Raw genomic sequence first — 21,994 nt, 5'->3', positions numbered from 1 at the left:
ATAGGTCGAGGAGCTCGGACATCTGGAGGGAGCTCAGAGTAGAGCCGCTGCTCCTTCGTGTCAAAAGGGGTCAGTTGGGATGGTTCGGGCATCTGATCAGGATGCCTTCTGGGTGCCTCCCACTGGAGGTGTTTCAGGCACATCCCACTGGTAGGAGGCCAGGGGTCAGACCCAGAACATGCGGAAGGGATTACTTATCTGGCCTGGGAACACCTTGTTCTGTTGGCTGGAAAGCGTTGCTGGGGAGAGGGACGTCTGGGGTGCTTTGCTCAGCCAGCTGCCCCCACAACCTGGCTCCGGATAAGCAGATGTAAATGGATGGATAGATGGGAAATTACATTTTTTCACTCTGTTTTCAAACACACACAGGCCCGAAATACACATGCACAAACTGGACTTATACATGTATAAAATGGAAGATGTCAAAGCAAGGCTGATGCCCATGACCAGGCACCCCAAGCAGGTGGGGGTTCAGTGCCGTGCTCAGGGGCACCTCACCTCTCCACCTACCAGTCCACACTCCATATTTGGTCTGGACAGGGACTTGACCCAGCCACCATTCAATTCGCAAACCAAGTTGCTATGGACTGAGCTACTGCCGCAATTCCATGAATGAAAGTTGTACATGTTGAATATGTCACCCTTGCTACTTTCCTGCCAGATGCCCCACAGTGTGAGTGAACTCTGAATGAGTGGGATGTTCTGTTCACACACTGCTCCGTATAAAGTATACTGTACATAAATATGCACCGACCTTCATTGCCCTGTGTCTAATAGAAAAAAAATCAAAACAGGATCTGTCAATGAAGGTCTTGAGTATCGGCTTGAGCTGCTGCAACAATGTACAAAGCTAAAGAAGTTAAGCACAACAAATAGAGGTGCTTGCTCTCTGTGTAAGTAGGAGGGACCCAGGTGTTTTTACTCCAGTGAGAAAAGAGGGATTGGTTGCCCCGAAGCACACCAACTTAAGCTCAAAGTGTTGACTCCCTATTGATTCTGGAGCTCAGTGTCAACAAGGGGATATATTCCACTTTGATTGAAATTCTCTTTACTTATTCTACTCAAGCGAAGCGCAAGGAGCAACAAAGCACCCAGCCAATCATAACCGACAAGACGGTCGATGGGACTTGGGGCCTGGGGCAACAGACCTTTACATAGTTGATGCACCAAGTTACTGTCTGATAGAGGAGAAAAATTTGAAATACAACACTGATGAGCTGCTGGGGTAAACTCCATCTATGCTGCATTGCTTCAGGAATTGTTCGGCTTGCTGACAGTCTGTGCACAGGGGTTGTCAACTGAATATCAAGGCCACAATATATCACTGCAGTCTGTTTGTTCAACAGAGCAGTGCGCTCACTTCCTTCATCTGTAGATGAGATGATCAGAAGTGGTATCACAAAAGAATGTATAGTGGAATAATATTCAGATCCTTAGCAATGCCTAATTACAAGCAAAATTCTTTCATTCAAACGGTAACTTAAAGGGATCCTTTGTATTATAATAATGTGGGTAGTATCTGTACATGTACTATGGTAAAATTCCCTCCATCTAAGTAGCACCCAGATCTCCCTGCTCATCTCCCACTTCATATCCACAGAATGACATGTTTTGTGTCATCTAGTGAATTTCCGCTGGCTCTGGGACTGTTGCTCAAACTACAGAATGTACTTTTACATTTTTGTATGCCTGCCACCACGGACACAAAGAGTATAGAAGCGAAACTAGACAGTGCTGATGAGCCAAAATTCTGTCACTGCTTTGCCTAAATCTCACCTCAAATGTTTTCAGGAACATATTTAGCTCACTGTTTAACTGTAGTTTGAAATTGTTTGTTACCATCTGGCCGCCAAATTGTTTCCTGTGTCAAAACAGACAAGCATGCATAGCGTCACCCACCAGCAGGAGGGTTAATTAGTCTAATGTGGCATAGTGCATTCTGGTTATTGTAGGTTTTTTACCTTGTGAGTAAAAGCAAATGCCACAGCCTTTTTGCTCTGTTTTCTCTGGTCATGTAGCACCAATTTCAAAAGTATTTGCATTTTTATTCTCCATAGACAGCTCACTTTTATGAAAAGATCATCCTTCCTGCAGTGAAATTGGTCTTTAAGTAGAATCAGAAGTGTGATTAACAAACATAATTAGTTACTGACGTTTTTGATTGACATGTGAAAGGAGGTTTGTCAGATGTAATGCATCAGGCCCCATGTTCCCAAAAGTGTTTTTTCCTGGCTGAAAAACGCCCCAGGAAACACTGGTCGGACTCATGGGTCTGTGTGGTTAATGAGAGGAAGCATATTATTATATATGTATAGTATATAAACATGTTTCTCCTCCTTTGTTGTTGTTCAGCCTTTGTACACGTAAGATGTGATAGCTGGCTAAAAAGTGACAGAAACAAGTGCAGCACTTTACCAAAAATTGAACACGTCTTGACTTTAAAAGTTTAGCGCAGAATAGACACTCAGCAACTCGTCACGCTGTTGGCATCTGTAGTGTAGCCTAAATATGAGGCCCATTGCCAGGAGGAAAAAAAAAACGCTTTGGTGGACACAGCTCCTAACAGTGGACACATGTATTGGATACCAGTTTCATATGTGATTTTAAATACGTTCACTATAATGTGATATTTATTGTTTGTGGAAGAACACTCCTATATACACAGAAATATTATGATATGGGTTTTTATGACTGTATCATACTAATACCTACCCTGGTTTAGGAAAAAAAAATCCACATATAAACTTCTGTGGAGCTGCTTTAATTTAGCAAATCATCATATATTAGAAGCAGATATGTTTTGTGAGTGAAATCTGAATCTTCAAAGCAGCTCTTAGCTATCAGGGGTCACATACATGCCATGGAGTACAAAAGTTCCCTCTTAAATGTAGTAGAGTAGAAGTGTATCATATCAAGTAGGGCACAAGTATCTCCAATTTGCATTAAAGCATAGTACTTGAGTAAATTTACCATTGGTGACTGATAACTATCTGATTACATCCTCTGATTTTATTGAGTCTTTCCACAGATTGCTCCATAATTGCAGAAAAGAAATCCAACTCAATTTGTCTGCTGTTAGTTTTAAAGCGCGCTGGAGTCTGTTGATCATTTTAACTCTGCCCATATGTTTATATCAGTAATTTGAACCAAATCCCAGTGAAAACAAACACTTTAAAATGAGAGATTATCATTTATGAGTCTGTCTTTTGCTGATTTCTTCTGCCCACACTTCTGCCAGCTTCAATAGCTTCAAGCCCCTGAAAACTTCACATCTTGAATATTTCCCTGTGACATTAAGTATTAATGACTAAATAAGAAACAATCAAAGCTGAATTTTGAAAGAAATGATCCTCCTGTGTTATTTATTATTAGAGTGTCGCTCTAAACTCTGCTAATTATCTTAATTTGATTGACTGTTTGTTTGTGGTTTGATCAGATTTGATTGACAGTGGCCTCGCAACAAACTGTCATGTTTGGATTCAGATGCTGCTAAATCCTGATTGGTGCACTGAAATCACCGTCTCTTTGCAAGCAAGCCCCAATTACCACAAAGCAGGGAGATGAGCAGAGACAAATCAGCACAGACTATTTTACATGTGAAATCATGGCTGGATTACAGAATGGGCTTACCAGTCACAGGGCCAGGGGCCTAAGGTGTCAAGGGGCACCATAGTGCTCCCTTACAAAATAGTACAGACCAGGTAGACAAAGACGTGCAAAGCAACTGCAAAAAGATATAAAATAACTACAAAAACTGGCAAAACAATCACAAGGAGACTCAAAATGTCTACAAAGTGACACAAAACAACCAAAAAAACACAAAATTACCTCAAATTGACCCAAAGGGCTACAAAAACACACAAAACAATCACAAGTAGACACACAATAACGACAAAAAACAGGTGAAACAACCACAAGGAGACACAAAATGACTTTGAAGTGACACAAAATGACCTCAGTAAGACACAAAATTTCCTCAGAGAGACCTAAACGACTACAAAAAGATGTAAAACATGCAAAAATACACACAAAACAACAAAAAGAAAGACACAAAACTACCTCAGGGAGACACAATACAACAGAAAAATGCATAATGATTACAAAGAGACTCAAATCCACCACAAAGTCTGTGCATCTTGCTCCTGTGTGGGTGGTGGGGTCCTTCGCATATCCGTGCCCGGGGGCCCATTGTCTCATGATCTGCCCATGTGTTAAATAACCAAAAACCGTTCAAACTTTGGCAGACAGTCTCGATTTATGATTAAGAAAATGTTTTCAGGGCCTTTTACATATTCTGTTCGACAAAAAAACATGTAGATGTAATGATAAAAATCAATTTCTACAGAGACATACTTTATTATCTTCAGTCCACGAGTTGCACATTTAACTTCACACAAGAGTTCAAGTTCTTTACAAATGTTTTCACTGTTTTCATGTCGCGCAGCCCAAGACGGACCAGCGAAACAACTTCCAGTTCACTTTACTTCGAAAACAAGCAGTGCACTTGAAAAAACAATGAGGCGCTTATTCCCAGCACCGTGTTGTACAGCACCAAGAGCAACAGGAACAGTGTGGCTGAAAAACAACATTTCTCAGTCAGTTACGTGCTGTAATCAAAGCACATTAGAGATTTGCTGTTAATGCATAAAACATCAAAAGATGTGTCTCCCAACCTGATGGTTCTGTTCTGGCCTGGCAGCCACGAAAAACCCTAAATAAGTTATGATGAGTTTGTGTTGCTGGATGTAGCGAAGGGTTAGCGTTTGAGCCATTTCCCAGTGGGTTTTGCAGAGTGCAGATAACAGCAATCTTTATGTGAGTGTTGTCCCCTCCAATATGAGTCTCGCCTCTTCAGAAAGCAGCCGCTTCTAAACGCAAGGGCTAAAAAATGTATGTGTCCTTTCATTTGTTCGGGCTGTTTTGTTTGGGTGCTCTGTACAAATGTACACAGTATTCTCCCTTCACTTTTAGACCCTCAGTAAACAAAACCTATTTCCTCCCCAATTGTTTCTTTGCCTGCACGCCTCATTTTCTCACTCGCACACATGAATCAGCTCGACAAATGTAATTGAAATGGAAGGAATGTTTTACCATCTTCTTCTTTCTCACCGCACACTCGTCTCTCAACTCCCCTTCCTGCTTTTTTTGCTCCATCTCCAATCATTTCATCTCTACTCCTCTCCCTCACTGCTGTTCACTCCTCTCTCAATCGCTACGTCGTTATCTTGCCATCTCCTCCTTTGATCTCTTTGCCTTCTCTCTTTCCTCTCACCTCCCCTCAGGCGCGCCTCAAGCCAGCGGGACAGGAACCCTGCAGATCTACCTGATAGATGTGAACGACAATGCGCCCGTGCTGATACCCCGGGAGGCCCAGGTGTGCGAGCGTGCACGCCCCAACTCCAGGGTCAACATCACCGCCTCAGACGCTGACGCCGACCCCAACGTGGGGCCCTTTGTCTTCGAGCTGCCTTCTTTTCCAGCCAGCGTTCGCCGCAACTGGACTATCTCCAGACTCAGCGGTAATTAAACGCTCCACACTTCTTTACTGCAGGTCTGATTCATATTGCAAATATTTTCCCCACCCTTTGTGATGTGAAAATTTAGGAGTTGTGTGGGAGTGATATATTCAGCATCCCCAGCTGAATTAAACCATAAACGTAACAGATGGGATGCAAAAGCCCTCCGCAGAATAACCAGCGACATCAATCAGGGGACCAGGGATTGCTGTAAGCTGTGAGAGAAGTCCAAGTTTAACAAAATGTCTCACAAAGCTCACAGTGAGAGACGCGGGTGCCATCCAGTGTTGACGTACGATCTATCGTTTGTGACAAATGAGATCCATTCATCTCTCTGTCCCCCGAGCGGCCGATCTGTCACCTAATCCACCCAGATGGATGTATCACAGCAGTTGTCTTGAGGACAAATCTGATCACATACCTGGATTCTTCTCCCACTGAGGCTCTTGTCTTAGCTTGACCGAGTGATAGATGCTGAAGGTTATGCGTTCTGGGTTTTTTTTTTTTATATTTTTAATGCCTCCTCACATACGTACATGTCAGAATGATTGCTGTGTGCAGTCTGTTTGGTTGCAGCTTTTATTTGGTATGTCGTCCTCTCGTACCTACGCATATGATGACATGATATCCTGCAGTAAACAAAATGTAATTTCTCTGCAGTACACTGTCTAATCTTATTTTCTTCTTTTCCTTCTTCTTTTCCTCCTACTCACCTCCCTCCATCTCTTAATGTTTCCCCTCTTTCCGCTGTGTTCTCTCCATCACCAACACCATCTCACTCCCACTCTCCAGGCGACTATGCTCAGCTGAGGTTAAGGATTCCTTACCTGGAGGCAAGCGTGTACGAGATCCCCGTCATCGTGTCTGATTCAGGGAACCCTCCTCTGTCCAACCGCTCTGTGATTAGAGTCAAAGTTTGTCCCTGTGACGATAACGGGGACTGCAGCGCCACAGGAGCTGTGGCAGCCGCCGGCCTCGGCACCGGGGCCATCATCGCTATACTCATCTGCATCATCATACTGCTCAGTGAGTACAGCACAGTGGAATGATCAGACGTAAGCACTGTTGGATGGTTATGAAAATTATAAAATGTAGTTGCAAATTGTTACAGGAACTGTTTCTATTCTTCGCAGGCATGGTTCTGCTGTTTGTGGTGTGGATGAAGCGCAGAGAGAAGGAGCGGCAGGCGAAGCCCCTGCTGATCGACCCCGAGGACGACGTCAGAGATAACATCCTCAAATATGATGAGGAGGGAGGAGGAGAGGAGGACCAGGTAACGTTTGAAGATCGTAAATATGTAATTAACAAGTCATAAAAAGCTGTTAACCAGCAGTGGCATCTTTTTTGTTTTTATGGTATTTACTGCCTCGTATGGAAGGTCAGGAATTTATTGAAGGATTGGATTAGATGAATAAATGAATGAATGAATTACTTTATTTTGAGCAAATAAAATAAATAAAAACAAAACATAAACAGACATGTCCAAAAAGGAGTAGGGAGAAGTGTACACTTATGTAATCCTACCCCCTTCTCAGAATTCATGTCTCATTTGAAAAAGAAATTGTCAACAACTATCCCAGACTTATTTACAACCATTAATACAGATAAATGAACAACAGTCTTAGCTATTAAATAACAAACCCTATCTCAACCAAGCCCAGATAAATAGATAAACCAACCCATCAGCATCACCCCTCTTCTTCTGCACACCTCCTAAAAGTGCCATGTCTGTACAAGTGCTCTATAGTTGTGCTTCCCTTTACCTCCTCATCTAACCCATTCCATAAATCCACCCCACACACTGAAGAACACAGACTTTTCAAGGTTTGTACGAACATAGTATTTTTTAGATTTAATTTTCCTCTTAAATTACAACTTATATATTAGATAACTTTATTAATCTTTATGAGGGACACTAGTTTGGTTACCCATGCACAGTGCCAAGAAAAAACAATACAGTCAAACTAACACATATACCAGGAAGACAGAGTACTTCTGGGGCCAGCCTAACTACAAAATAAAAAAATAATAATCAAATTCATAAATGAACCGTAACTGCAACTAATGATCATTTTAATTATTGATTAACCTGCCATGCTTTTATTCTCCCCATAAATCAATTAATATTTTTGTCTAGAAAATAGTGGCACTCAACATAATTGCCTGCAGATCAAGGTGATGTATTCTGACTGCTTCCAAAGCTGAAAATATTGAGTTTACTGTCATGTAAGAAAGAAAACAGCATCAAATCAGCAAGTGCATTTTTGGTGAAAAACAAGTAAACTAAAAATAGTTGCTGATTGCTGAGGCTCCACAATCAATAAATAAAAGCTGACCATAAGTGATGCGTCTGAAAAGAGGACCAATAAAACAGGAAATAAATATGAGATGAAACACTTAACTTAACTTACCTAAATTATATTCAAAGAAATTGAGAGAGCACAGAATAACAGTTAATCTACAACAATTATAAAATTAACCTTAAAGACTGGGAAAGCCTCGATCAACTTGAGTCTGCAGAGAACAAAATATACTTTTTTTCAAAAAGTGAGTGAGTCTGCAAAAGTTTTCAGGGTACAGTCTGCCCTCTGCCCTACAAACAAGTGCTGGGGCTGAAAATGCAGCTTGGCTTGACGGTCACGTACAGTCAGATGTGCAGCTCTTTCCCATATGATGAGCTCCGTTTCTGCCCTGAAATAGTTATACAAGTCATAATATAACTTGTGCAGAGAGCGCATTACGCCCTCTGCACACTACCCCTCCTTATCTAATATTATTTTCTAAATAACACCTTTAACAATGTTAATCTCCAACGGCTTTGATTCATTCAGAAATGCATTATTAATTATGCCATTTTTAATACTTGATATTTTCCAACACCCACACACACCAGATATCCAGAGCATAAACACACACGAGGATCAGATGGCTGCTGTATACAGTATATGGGCATATTTTCACTCTCAAGCACCTGTCTGAGAATTTTGTAGGTGCAAGAGAGCGAGAGCGTGCATAACGACGAATCAAAGATGTCGCCTGCATGATCAGCAAACACGCTTTAAAAGCACAGTAAAGTGCAAAGCTCATATTTCATATCAATTAAAAAAATGGGAGTGTTTGTAGTTCGTATTATGAATTCGGCAATAACTTACAGTACATATTATCAGTAATGTTTGATCAAACCACAGCTGCTGTCTGAATATTAACATGTTCTCGCAAGCGCTCTCCGTATTATTTATGATTTCACACTCCCCCTAACATCCTTGTTTCAAACATTGGAACACTATGAATTGTGGGTAATTCCCTCAAGCAAAGACTGCAGCAGTGCAGGTTTACAAAAGGGCGCAGAAGGCTGTTGGAAAGCCCTGTAGCACAGATTTCTCTGCAGGTCAGCTCTGAGCCCTCGCAGACAGAACAGGAACGCACATCAAAGGGTGTGAGTCTGTGAGGGCAGGTGGTGGGACCAGGCCAAAGTGTACGTACCGACTTGGAGAATGAGCTTGATACGAAACACAATCCACGTACAGTACTGTGTTTAGAGAATCACTACATCAGAGAGAGGATCATGATTTGATGATTAATATCTAAGAGACCTGATTGGATGCTTTTTAAAATAACATTTTAACAAAGGCGTTAGTAAGTCAGAAAAAAATATGTAAATTTGGTTAAAAAGAAATCAGACGTTAGCGATAACAGGACAAGAGAATTAGGATGAACTGTCTCTCAACATTCTCTTCTATGGCCCTCATCCAGGACTATGACCTGAGCCAGCTGCAGCAGCCCGAGTCTTTAGACCACATCATCAATAAGCCGGCGGGGGTGCGCAGGGTGGACGAGAGACCTGTGATTGCTGAGTCACAGTACCCCGTCAGACCCAGTCTGCCCCACCCTGGAGACATAGGAGACTTCATTAATGATGTAAGTAAAAATGTTTTGATGTTTCTTAAAGCTACAGTTTGTGAACTGTATGAAAAAAAATTTGTCATATTTGCTGAAATTGTCACTATATTTTGAAAGAAATACATGAGACCAATAGTTTGTGAAAAAATCATGTCCTTCCTTCTCTTCCTGTTGCCACTAATGGCATTTGCAAGAACCGATCGCAGCACACCAGAAACAACCAATCAGAGCCGAGGAATCACTGACAGCTGTCAGTCATGTCAATTACTGCTCATGAACTGCGGTCAAACTGTCAACCTAGGCAGCGCTGATCAAGTATGAATCAAGATTCTGTTAATGCATTGCCTATTTCTCACCTCAGGTGTTTTCAGAAACATATTTTAGTGTACTGTGTAGCTGTAAAATGAGAAAGTTGTTCCAGCTGGTGGGCAGTCGACTCAATCTAACATGGCGGCCGGGTCACAAAGTCTCTCATTTTACAGCTAAACAGTACACTAAAATGTGTTCCTGGGTACATTTGGGGTGAGAAATAGGCAATGCAGCGACAGAATCTTGATTCATAGTTGATCAGCGCTGCTTTGTTTGACAGTTTGACCGCAGTTCACGAGCACTGATTGATGACTGACAACTGCTGTGAGGCTACAGGCAGTTTTTTTTTTTTCACAGATTATCTGTCTTATTATTTGCTGTGTGAAAAAGCAGTTTCAACAATAGCTGAAACTGAACATAAAAAAGAGTTATCTTGTTAAAAAGTTAGCAGCAGTAGCTGTAACTGTTCCTGTGTATAAGCTTGACAGTATAGCAGTGTCCAGAGACTGTTACCTCACTGATGTGACTCATACAAAGGTTTACACAACATAAAGGGATTCACAATCATGTTCCCATCAGCAGGGATATTGCTAGAAATATTTGTCCCCTGTACACAGCTCAGTGTTTGGCTCTGAAACAGCATTCAGACCATGATGGGACATTAAAACTCTAACGGCTGGGTGAGCAAGATGAGAACGGGTTTATTGCAACTTTTACAGCCTGGCCACCTGAACCTGTTACTGTGTGAAAAATCATAATCTCCTTTATATTGTTGGCAGACAACAATGAGTGGCCTTAACCCAGGTTTTTTTTAAAGCCCATCCTGATTCAGTATATAGGTGTAACCACCAGGGTTTCTACGCAGTATGGAAAAGTATGGAATTTGATTTTGGTCATTTCCAGGTATGGATAATATGGATAAAAGAGAAGAGACATAAAACATAAAATTTTGAATTTCTAAAAATTAATGGATCATACAAGCACAGTGTTTTTCATGGTGTTTGGAGCAGGCAGATAGTGTGTCCAAATTGTTTCCCTGACTGTGGGCCAAAGCGAGCTTGAGTCATCGAAAACACGGCAAAGAGTATAGCATACAACTTAACACACACTCCAACACAGAGCTGCTCTGCACCTGTAGGTCACAGCCTGTAAAACAGCTCAACCCCAGTTTGCCTTACAACTGTAATGTGGACATCCCTGACCAAATTAGTTTTAAAGAAAATGCTGCAATATCTTCAAAACTTCCTTTGCATATATACATAGCACCACAAATAACCATATATTAAGTTTGTCTGAACATTTACGAGTTAAGCAGTAATGTCATTATCAGAAAAGTAAAGAAAACTATACCTTTGTAGCTGCATTCATCACTGTCTCCGTGGACAGTGAATAAACAAGGCAGCACCACAGACACCATGAAACACGATTATGTAACTTCTTAGACACATTTTTGGTTCTTATTTATAAAAGAGACAAAAAAATATGGGGGAACAATATTAGTTACAATCTAACAGCAATTATTGATAACAGCATACACAGTCAGTCTGTATCATACATGTTAACAGTTTGATTTTAAAACCAATTGTTTACATAATATCCTCCTTTACCGACACTTTTGTTTGGTTTGCATTTTTAATTTCTCCTAGCTATTTGAGATTAGTAGGACCCGATAAGTATGAAAAAATAAACATTGTCAACAATAATAAAGTCCCAATGTCCTTCAATAAACTGATGATAAATTCCCAACGTCTTTAAACAAGTACTTTCTAACAGCATCTTAGCTTGTGACTGTTGCTAAAATTAGTCAAATTTGTTGCCATATCAGCCTACAAACGTTGTTAATAATAAATTATCATAGATAATCATAGTTTTAACCATGAAATTTGAGCAGGTTTGTACCTTGTCTACTTTGGTGTCCGAGTGCGGCTGCAGGCTGACTTGGCAGAGACGGCTGCCATCTTGTTTTTACATAGATTAGTGTGTTATGGTCTTACTACCACTAGATGGCACAGAAAAGTGTCTACGAACGAGGACAACGGTTCTAAGTTAAACAGAATGAAATAAAAGGTCCAATTGACCCAAAGTGTAAAGTCCCTATATGAGGACACAGGGTCTCAGGAGGATAAACATCCAGCTATTTGTACTCTGAAATCTGAGTCTTGAAAAGTTTGTAATTTTGAAATGGAAAAAAGGGACCTTGAACTACACAGAAGAGGATATAGTGTAACTGTAACTGCAGAGAGAGGGTGTTATTTCTATCTGTGTCTTTGTGTCTGCAGGGTCTGAGGGCAGCAGACAACGACCCCACAGCTCCTCCCTACGACTCCCTGCTGGTGTTCGACTACGAGGGTAGCGGTTCAACCGCCGGCTCCGTCAGCTCGCTCAACTCCACCAGCTCAGGGGACCAGGACTACGACTACCTCAACGACTGGGGCCCTCGCTTCAAGAAGCTGGCCGACCTTTACGGAGGAGGGGACGATGACTGAGAGCGGAGCAGGGGGCTGGTTGGGGCTGCGGCAGGGGTCGGGAGAGGCGGGGTCGGTTGGATGGATGCTCCTGGAAACCGCGGGCAGGGGCCAAGAACATGACGCAGTCTCCATGGTTGACATGTGAGGAACAGACCCTTCCATGGGCTGCGTTAGTTTGCTCACAGCAACCGAGCCCACAAACACGAATTCCGCTGCAATGCAACTGTATTCTGGCTTTATATTTTGTAGTGGCGAGTTTGTAGTGTGATGTTTTTCTTTTTTTTCTTTTTGTTGTTCTCTCACCGTGCTGGACCCAGAGCTCTCTGGGGATGAATCAAGGCGGTCGTGAGAGACACGAGTAGTGAATTTGTGCTTTGATTGATTTTTAAAACAAAACCATCTCTTGCTTTAGTCTCACACTGAAGAGAATGTTTTTTGGAAGACACTCTCTGACTCTCTCTCTTTCACTCTGTCAACTTGAATTTCCTTAGAACAGAAGCACTGTCATTTTATAAAGTGCCTTTTGTGGTGTGTTTTTGTATCAGACTCCTGCTATCTCAGGATCGGTTGCCATTCATGCAGTCCAGTGGAGGCGCGTTCTCTTGTCGCTCCCCCCCGCGCTCCTCAAACCAGCCCTGCCTGTCACTCTCCTCCCCCCTTCACAGTGGTGCAGATGAACAACCCCAGCAGCCAGTCCCAGGAGGGAAGGACACAACCAGGGCAGACTATCGGATATCATAACCCAATGAATTATGGCCTAAAAGAAGCCAGTAACAGTTGTTGTAGGGAAGACGACACTCTTCTCCAAGGACCTGCTCAGTTTGACTTTCACAAGCATCACCTGTCGACACGCTGACATTGTGTGAGACCATTTTTATACATGTGGGGGTTTTCTAATTTAGTGGAGAATGCCTGCCTTTCCTCTGTGGACTCATGAGTTTAGGAGCCTTTATGTTGAGATGCTTGCCTGCCCTGTATGGTTTTGTGTTGCTTTCTCCAACAGTGTAAAGCTTATGTAGGCATGATCTGATTAATCAGACAGTGTAAGAAAATGGAACTTGAAGTGAATTGGAGCAAAGGCATCTGAGAAGGATTATTATTATTATTTTTTTGGTCGCCTTGAACATTCCCGTTTTTTATAGGCCAACAAAACTATTAAAAGGTGCATGATTTTTTTTTTCAAAATGTTTTACTCAAAGCACTTGTTACTATGTGGTGAGAATGTGAAAATAGTCAGCAGAAACTATATGAATATACTCTGTATAAAGACACTGAGAAAATAAAAATACTGTAAGATACCTATTTTTGAAGTATTGATGACATAAAAGTTGCTGCTCTTTCTCTAGCTCTTCATTGGGCTTAGGGGATTTTTGGCCCGTTCATTTTTAATATGTGGATATTTTTGTTTCTTTGTCTTCTGTTGAAGCATAATTCCATTTTTTAAGATGCCTGCTTTTTCATGTTTCATTTTTGCTCTTCTTTTCTTCTTTTGAGATTGTTTTCTATAAAAAAAAAATGCTTTGTTATACTCCTTTTATATGTGAAAACACAGCCTTCCCCTTTCACTCTGTATTGTCTCTGACAGACGTGCTCCTTCTGTTGGCCTCTGGCCTCAGGACAGTGGAGGGTTCATTAGCCATGCCTGCTGATAGTTGTTCTATTATTCAGTGTCCTGGAATTCTTTTATTCATTCATCTAGATACTGGATGTGTGCTTCAGAAAATAAACAAGACATGTTTTGAAAATGTGCCATCTTTTCTGAATATTCCCTACATTCATTATTTTCAGGTGTGTGCTGATGAACTCTGGGTGTGCCATGGCAAAGCTTTAAAATGTAATAGACCTCTGTGGTCTTGTTTATAAAATCATTATTTAGTATAGCTTTATCTCCACCAGCCAAGACTTAAAGGTCCAGCGTGTGGGTTTTAAAGGGGTGCATTGACAGACATGTAATGTAATATTCATAACTATGTTTTCATTAGTTTATAATCCACTGAAACCAGAGGTGTGGAGTAGAGCTTAGATCGGGCCCAAAAAATCCAGCCCGACCCGGCCCGAGCCCGTGCACGTTATGTCCGGGACTGGCCCGGCCCGTCCAATTAACTGTAATTATGGGCCCAAGCCCGATTTAAACCCGACATTTTTCAATAAGTTGGCTGTTATAATTAAGAGTATTAAACCACAATTCATGTTATTTGAATGACAGAAATAGAGGATCTTAATGAATGGCGCAACACGGAAGCATGATTATGTAATAAAACAGGTGTTTATTTTAGGATCCAGGTGGTGAAGGGCTGTGCGCGCACAATGTTGCAACATTGGACGTGTGGAAAGTATGACGCAGTTATTCGGCAATTAAACCACGGTTTATTACTGAACAGTACAGGTTACTGTTGGCCGTAACCACGCCAAAACAACCAACAAACAACAACTTAGCTGTAACTCCATCTGTGCACTCCTGCTCTCTCCTCCAGCTCGCTCATACACACACCAGCACACGCACTCGCACAGCCCTCCTCATCCCCGTCACACTCGCACCCCGCACCTCATTCAATCCCAAACATGCCATTAACTCAGAGAACATTGACATTATAACAGAACATTTACTGCAGGGTCGCTACAATACATAGCCTATAACATTATCAAATCACAGCTTTTTTTTAAAAAAAAAAAAAAACGTCATATCTGACCGGCCCGGCCTGGGCCCGTCAGAGGGAGGGGGGCTCCCGGCCCGACCCGGCTTGGGCCCGCGGGCCGTGTCGGGCCCGGCTTGGGCTCGGGCAGAGAATCTAAGCTCTAGTGTGGAGTCAAGTGACAAATCTGATGACTTAGGACTCCTCTTGAACTTTAACACCAATGACTCGACAAATCAGGTTATTTCTCTTCATCTCCTGAATCAACTAATACTAACGCAATTCATTTCCAGCAGGTTGACGCTTAATTCCCCAGATAATCTACTTTGTTTAAACCAATGCGACAGCAACCAGTGAAGTTACAGGAGAGAACCGTGAAAAAATGTTATGTTACTGAGCACCAGCTGCTAAAAATGATGCCAAAGATAATTCACATACAAAATCTACACGGTGGTCAACAGACAAATGCAAAAGGTAAGGGTCAAAAATTACAAACGTTGACTCAACAACTTCTAAAACCCTTGTTTTAAATCTAAATTTTTACTCTTTTATAAATGGCATTACATTTGGGGAAGAGTGCATCATGACTTGTTTAGGACCTGAAACTCTGAAAAGTTTAGAACTTTGTCTTGACTTGAGACTTGAGCACAAAGACTTGAGGCTTACATGTGACTTGCAAAACAATGACTTGGTCCCACCTCCGCCTGAGGCTAAGGATCATTGTGGTTTTATTATCTTAGAATGAGCTGTTTATATAATGAGCGGGTCCTCTCCCATGGAGTTCGCCATGTTGTTCTACAGTAGCCCTGAGTGGACAAACTAAACACTGGCTCTAGATGGGGCCATTTGCATTTTGTATTTTCTAACAGCCACTGTAGTTCTTCTACACATTTGACATGCTAGAGAAGTTTCAGTTCAGTCAGGACCACGTTAGTCAAAGAAAACTTAATTTGTATTTGTAGAATTATATTGAGTGGTATGGCTCTGTTCTGGCGCCTCTCTGCCTTTCCTAGGCCTAGGCAGAAAGCCCCTTCCATGCGCCTTTGTGGAAAGCCTAAAGCAGGGAGAGCAGCAGCAAGAGCTCCCTGGAACAGAGCAGGCCGGAGCAGTTTAAATAGGGCTCCCTGAATGAGATTCACCAATTGGTTGCATAGAAAGGAATCATGTGATCAATCAGCTGACTCCGTTCCATCAATCAGCTGCTCCATCAGTTGACTGGCTGTTTGAGATGAGCTGATGTAGCTGGGATGAGAGCTGAACTTGACCTCGTGTCCTGCCTGAACTAACGCTGTGCTCAGTTTCTGCAACTTCACCACTAGATGCCACTAAATCCTACACACTATACCTTTAAAGCTGCTATGTGCTGGGAGTCAACATTTCTCATGTTTGCACCCCAGTTGTAGTATTAAAAAAGACACTGGGGCAAAAAGCAATGCACGCCTCTGCTCCCACCCACATGGTCTGACCAGGGAACACTGCATGAATGAGCTGAAAACAGCACAGAGATTGCATCAGTTTTCACCAGGACTGTCTACCATCCAAATAATTCGCTATAATTTGTTCATGAAGTGATTTGCACACTGTGTGATTGCACCTTTATTTTTTACAGTGGAATCATATATTTTTAAGTGTTAGAAAGAATCACAAAGCTGAACAGACTCCCTTTGGAATTACGTACTTAATCTTTGACCCTATTGTTTGGATGAGGTTTATTTTCTAATAAAACTCCCGCTATTCGTCGTTTTATTGCATCTCCCAAGAAGGAGTAGGAGAGGTCAGGAAGTATATTTGTGTCCATTCCTGTGATTTCAATTAGTCAGCTGAAGCACCAAAAACCCCACTGGGGACTTAAAGGGATTTAATCCTCTCCGGCTGTGTGTCTATCAATTAGCCACACCATTAATCCCCACGGCGTAATCTCATTAGATAGAGCGCCTTTAATGAGACACCCAGAGAGAAAGCAGAAAGGCAGGCAGTAAGAGAGAGGGAGAAAAATGAGGTGGTGGCAAGATGCAGGTAGGCCATGTGGAGAGGTGATTAGTAGGATGGAAGAGAGGGTCAGTAGAGAGAGGGGGATTCAGGCATGGCAGGGACGATGCATAACATTTAGAAAATGGTTTGGGAAAAAAGGTTAAATATGAGTTAGAAAAATAGAGTGATACTTAATAGTGTGTTGTCCACTATGGCCAGAAATTAGAGGAGTGGGCAATGAAGAGGGAGCGAAGACAGGTAGAGGCGAACAGAGTTGATGGAGCATGGTGAAATAGTTAATGAAAGGTGCTTTCATTGCTCATCTACACTGGAGTGTCCCAGTAATGAGAGCACCCGGTAATAAACCTAAGTTAACCTTTACTGTGGTGAGTAGTGAGTTCTGCTATGGACCCGGCAGAATTGTGGACCTATGTTAATAGGCGAACCATCAGAGGTGGGCTCCACTGCTCCAAAATAATAATCAAGTTGGTAAAGGTCATCTTGGTTGTAGTCAGTCAGCAGATAAGGAGATTAACTTCACAGAAGGTTTCTTTGATGGGCTCAGCCGAAGTTCACTTGGTTTCCCCGTGGCAGATAGGCAGAGTGAGAGAAGAAAGCAAACTCAAGTTGCCCCCTTGATAAATGGCGTATATAGACTGAGAGCTTTGCTGCTGGCTTGCAGCCAGTGCCTTGTGTGTTGTAAATAAAGTTCTCCTCTTCAAACATTTCCAAGCCTGGCTCTTTTCATTTCCTCTCTATATAGCTAGCAAGTCTCTTGGGCCGGGTGCTGGGAAAAAGTCCAATCTGAAAAAAAAACACCGCCGGATGTTGGTTCTGATGCCGGCTGTGTGATCAACTGTTCCCAGTTTAGTGTTGATGTTGCTATTCAGCAAAGGTGCCGCCCAGGAACGGGCTGGCTCTGCTGCCTGCTTTTCTGCTGACACCACTCTGAGCCTCCTGCTATTTCAGGACTCAGTCTAAAATGAGATCAAAGCAGCAGAATAAATTTGATGTTCCCGCTGCAAGTGGGGGAGAGAATATCTACTGTTTAACGACCAGCTATTTATGATATGGATGGCTGGTCCAGTGGAGACATTGCTATTACCAAGACAGGGTGTTCATATCAGTCAGGGCTGAAACACTGTCTGTGTAATATCAAACAGTGTTCGGGAAGAGCATTTCCTGCTAATCATAATTGCTTTTTGAAGTGCTGTATCTTATCAATAAAGGCCCTTTTTACCTCCTTACATTTATTCAACGGCTATATTCACTAGCTATTTCACTGACTGCATTTGAACATGTTCAACCAACAGCAAATGATAAACTCAGCTAATAGGGCGCGTAGAGCAGCACTAGGACAGTAGTTTGTAGGAGTATGGTGGCACTGACTATCAAGACTGGATTATTGACAGGGCAAAGCAGGCCACAGCCCTGGGGCCCCAAAAACCAGGTTCATTGTGTGTCACCTAGTTACACATATATTGATTAATTGCTCATTAGGAACACTATGACTTGTCATTGCACGAAAACCACAGAAATTACCAGTAACATTAATGATGCCCTCTGTTCTATTCAGCTGTCCCAGTGAGCCTTGACAGTGTGACAGTGAGCCAGTGTGCACAACACCCGCACCCTGAAACTGACAGATCAATGGAATTCTGCCATCATTGATTTTGTTATTTACAACAACAGCTGTGTTTTTCCCACTGTGACATGTCAAAATGTCTTTCATGAAAACTACCTGTATGCTGAACGGTGGCGCATCCACCATTGGAAGGATCACATGATGAAATCTCTTTTATAAAATCACATACATTTATTATATAAACTATAAAAAAATAATTAAATATAAGAAATTCCCTGACTTTTCCTCTGGCACCACCATTAAGTTGACATTTCTGGTTCTGAGTGAAATGTGTTGACATCTGTTGAACTGATTGCCATTAATTTTCTATACGTTCATGTTGCCCTCAGAATGACTTGTTCTGGTGTTCCCTAAACCTTTCATCTCGCCATCACCAGGTCAAAATTCCAATTAGTCCAAAACTTTGATTTATGACTAAACACCTGCAGCTAATGACACTCAGTCATCAGTCTCTGGTAACTGGCAAACATTAGCATGCTAACATGCTAAACTAAGATGGTGAATATGATCAGCATTGTATCTGCTAAACATCAGCATGTTAACATTATCATTGTGAGCATAGTAGCATGCTAATGATACCATTTAGCTCAAAGCACCATTGTGCTAAAGTACAGCCTCACTGAGACTGAAGACTCTTAGGTTGTGTTAGAAATCAAATACTATTATACCATATATTACATATATTACAAGTTTTTCTTGCGTCCCTCCATGGTGAACGGAGAATCCAGAAAATTCTTGATGAACTGGAGTAAAAGGGGTCCAATATCAACAATATCAAAATATCTGTTAAACCAGCTGTGCGGAACTTTTTACCATTTATAAAACTGTCCCTCGTTCGTATCACCCCCCCTTGAAGATCCGCATATTTATTTGAACCCAACAGCGACAAAAAAGCCTTTCTCTATATGGCTATTTAGCGTAGCCTCGGTCAGACACAACGGAAGTCAGCAAACCAGAATACGGCACCCTTGAGGCGGAAGTAAGTCTGCACGCCTGCAGCGGCCCGCAGCCATTAAACCACAGAAGAAGAAGGAGTCGTGTTTACGAGTAGGATTTAAGAAACAGGTTAAATGACATGTAGTAGGGAGTAGTGAATGATTTCGGACACATTGCACACTCTTGTACAGTAGGTGTTGGTATGCACCTGGAAGTTGTTGATCCGCCAATAAATTGAGAGAAGAAGAAGAGCCGTGTTTACAGAGAGTGTTCTTCAAGTAAGCGGTACGCAACGGGCATTGCTGAACACATAACAGTTTTACCAGATGTATCTATAAGGACTTGGTTGTACTTTTGATGTCATGGCAGATAAAGAAGGAGCACCATCTAAAAGAAAAAGAACAGAAGAAGGCTAAACGGGACAGTGATAGGGCTCGAGCCCAAACACGTGTAAACCTCGGTCGGGCATTCACCAAGTGGAGAGAGCTGAGAGATTTGAAAGGTTTTAAAACTGATCCCAAGTTGGCCCTTTTCCTATTCGACAGGTCTGTAATTTTTGTTTTTATTTAGAGAATATACTGCAACTTGTTAGACGTTGTTTCACTTCAATATATGACAACATGGAAGTTATAAGCAAGCTAAATGTAGCTGATGTGAACCGCTTTTGTCTAGTAACGTTACAACAAACACCACAAAATTATCTGTGACTGTGACCATGAACACAAATATACAGCAGGCAGTTGTCCTCAGTTTATAAGAAATTCAGAGCTACACCACAACATTTATGATTTTCCTCTCGCTCTCCAAAACAAGTGCATGCGGTAATTGCCGGTTATAGTCGAGATTTTACGACACCAGGCTGTGGGTGTCATACTGCTTCAACCAAAGGGGGGCACTATAATCAACGAAAACGTAAAGTTCCGCACAGCTGCTTTAACAAACCCTCACACAGCTCATGCAGTATAATTCAAGTCTAATTCATCCAGTCATATGCTCAGCAATACTTAAATACAAGCATTTTTGCTGAAACTGTAATATTTAAGACACATCCATATAAAAAGCACCAAAAACCAGTGGTGCGCCTGGGCAAGCATGTGCATTTGAACCCTGCTCAATGAAATGCAAGATCAGAGGCGCGCTACTCATATGCATAAGTGTTTTAAATAGTAAGGTTCATGTCCATCACAGTGTTACCAGTTCGGGCTACTGTTGACAGTCCATCCACAGACCCTCCTAAGGTGTTTTTTGATGACTACCATATGTAAAACAACTGCTGTATTTGTTGTTGTTAAAGTGGTTTAATCATACGACATATTGTTCAAAAGCTAAGCTCCTCGCAGTTCCATCAGTGCTGACCAATTCAAGATACAACCACCACAGCAACTTAGTAAATGCTTCTGTCAGACAAAAAACAAACAAATAAACAGTTAGAACTCACTTATGAAGCATTATTATTATTATCTACAGGGTCATATTACCCAGACCGAATTACAGCCTTCACAGTTATCAGTTCATTTCTCACACATTGCCAGTAGTCCAGATGATCTAAATCCAGCAAAAATATTTAGTGCAAACACAGTTTTACATCCATTGATATCCATTAACTGGTGTCACATCATTTCAAACATTCATATTTCACCACATTTTATCCATAATTTCCCTGTCCTTCATGTAAAAAACCCAACTGGCCAGGATGCCAAAATGGAGGCAAACTCCTGACCTCTGCACTGACACTTCACACGAGCCAATGGGAGCTTCCAGTGCTGTTGCTTTGGCCTTGATAACCATTAAGGACCTGTACTGAAGGGGAACTTGCCAATCCTAGGATAGTAAAGGAATGGCTTGCCTTACACAGCCTCTGATTGGCTTACCCTGAGGAACCCTAACTACTCTCACTCCTCCTGCCTCAACCTAACTAATCCAACCAATGAAGGCAACAAGAACTAGCCAATCATGGGGAATGTAGATGTTTTAGCTGAATTTAGGTGAATTTTACAGGACTACTGAACTAAATTTAATAGTATTCAGTATTTAGGCAAATCAATATTATATATATATATATATATATATATATATATATATATTATATATATATATTGAATATTTCGGTGTTAAATATGATTTCTGCAGTACATTATATATGTAAGCTTCTGCCGTTTTCCTCTTAAGTGTGTGTTAATGTCACTTGTCATCATTTGTAATCATTTTAGCCGATGGTTAATCAAACCGTCTGCTTCACAGCCTGAACAGCTGCAATGAATTTTGGGGCAGTTCAGTATGTCCAATAAGCTTATGTCTCATATTCAAAATATCCTTGCTAATCTAGTATCTATATCCAAACATTTCTCGCACCCAAAAAATCCACATACCATGCAGTTTGAACACACTACATGCTCAGGTTTATGTCAGACTTTATATGGCCTATATTAGTATGCAAGTTCAAACAATGTGAGTCTTGTATATTGTGCTCTCAATAAACTTTATTCAAACAAATTATCATACAGTTGCTGCCACTCAGTAAAATGTGGTCAGGCTGTAATATTGCAGCATAGGAGGACTGATTGACTTCACTGAGCAAATAACTGAGCCACTTACAAGCTAATGTATCAGTAATTT

General features: G+C 41.6%; 1 protein-coding gene across 2 annotated transcripts in view; it reads left to right on the top strand.

The window, feature by feature from the left end:
- cdh4 (cadherin 4, type 1, R-cadherin (retinal)) overlaps positions 1 to 13,938 on the top strand; it is a 267,007-nt gene extending 253,069 nt beyond the window's left edge. For both annotated transcript variants that reach the window (XM_033627295.2, XM_033627296.2), the window contains exons 13-17: positions 5,283 to 5,519; positions 6,309 to 6,542; positions 6,650 to 6,789; positions 9,270 to 9,434; positions 12,005 to 13,938. In XM_033627295.2, the coding sequence (XP_033483186.2) occupies positions 5,283 to 5,519; positions 6,309 to 6,542; positions 6,650 to 6,789; positions 9,270 to 9,434; positions 12,005 to 12,211 (983 nt within the window). In that variant the 3' untranslated portion in view covers positions 12,212 to 13,938. The remainder of the gene's footprint in view (positions 1 to 5,282; positions 5,520 to 6,308; positions 6,543 to 6,649; positions 6,790 to 9,269; positions 9,435 to 12,004) is intronic.
- The last annotated feature ends 8,056 nt before the right edge of the window (positions 13,939 to 21,994 follow it).

The sequence above is a fragment of the Epinephelus lanceolatus genome, chromosome 1 (assembly GCF_041903045.1).
Source record: "Epinephelus lanceolatus isolate andai-2023 chromosome 1, ASM4190304v1, whole genome shotgun sequence".
NCBI classification, from domain to species: Eukaryota; Metazoa; Chordata; class Actinopteri; order Perciformes; family Serranidae; genus Epinephelus; species Epinephelus lanceolatus.
The sequence above is the reverse complement of the archived record's forward strand: the minus strand, read 5'-3'. Positions and strand labels throughout refer to the sequence as shown.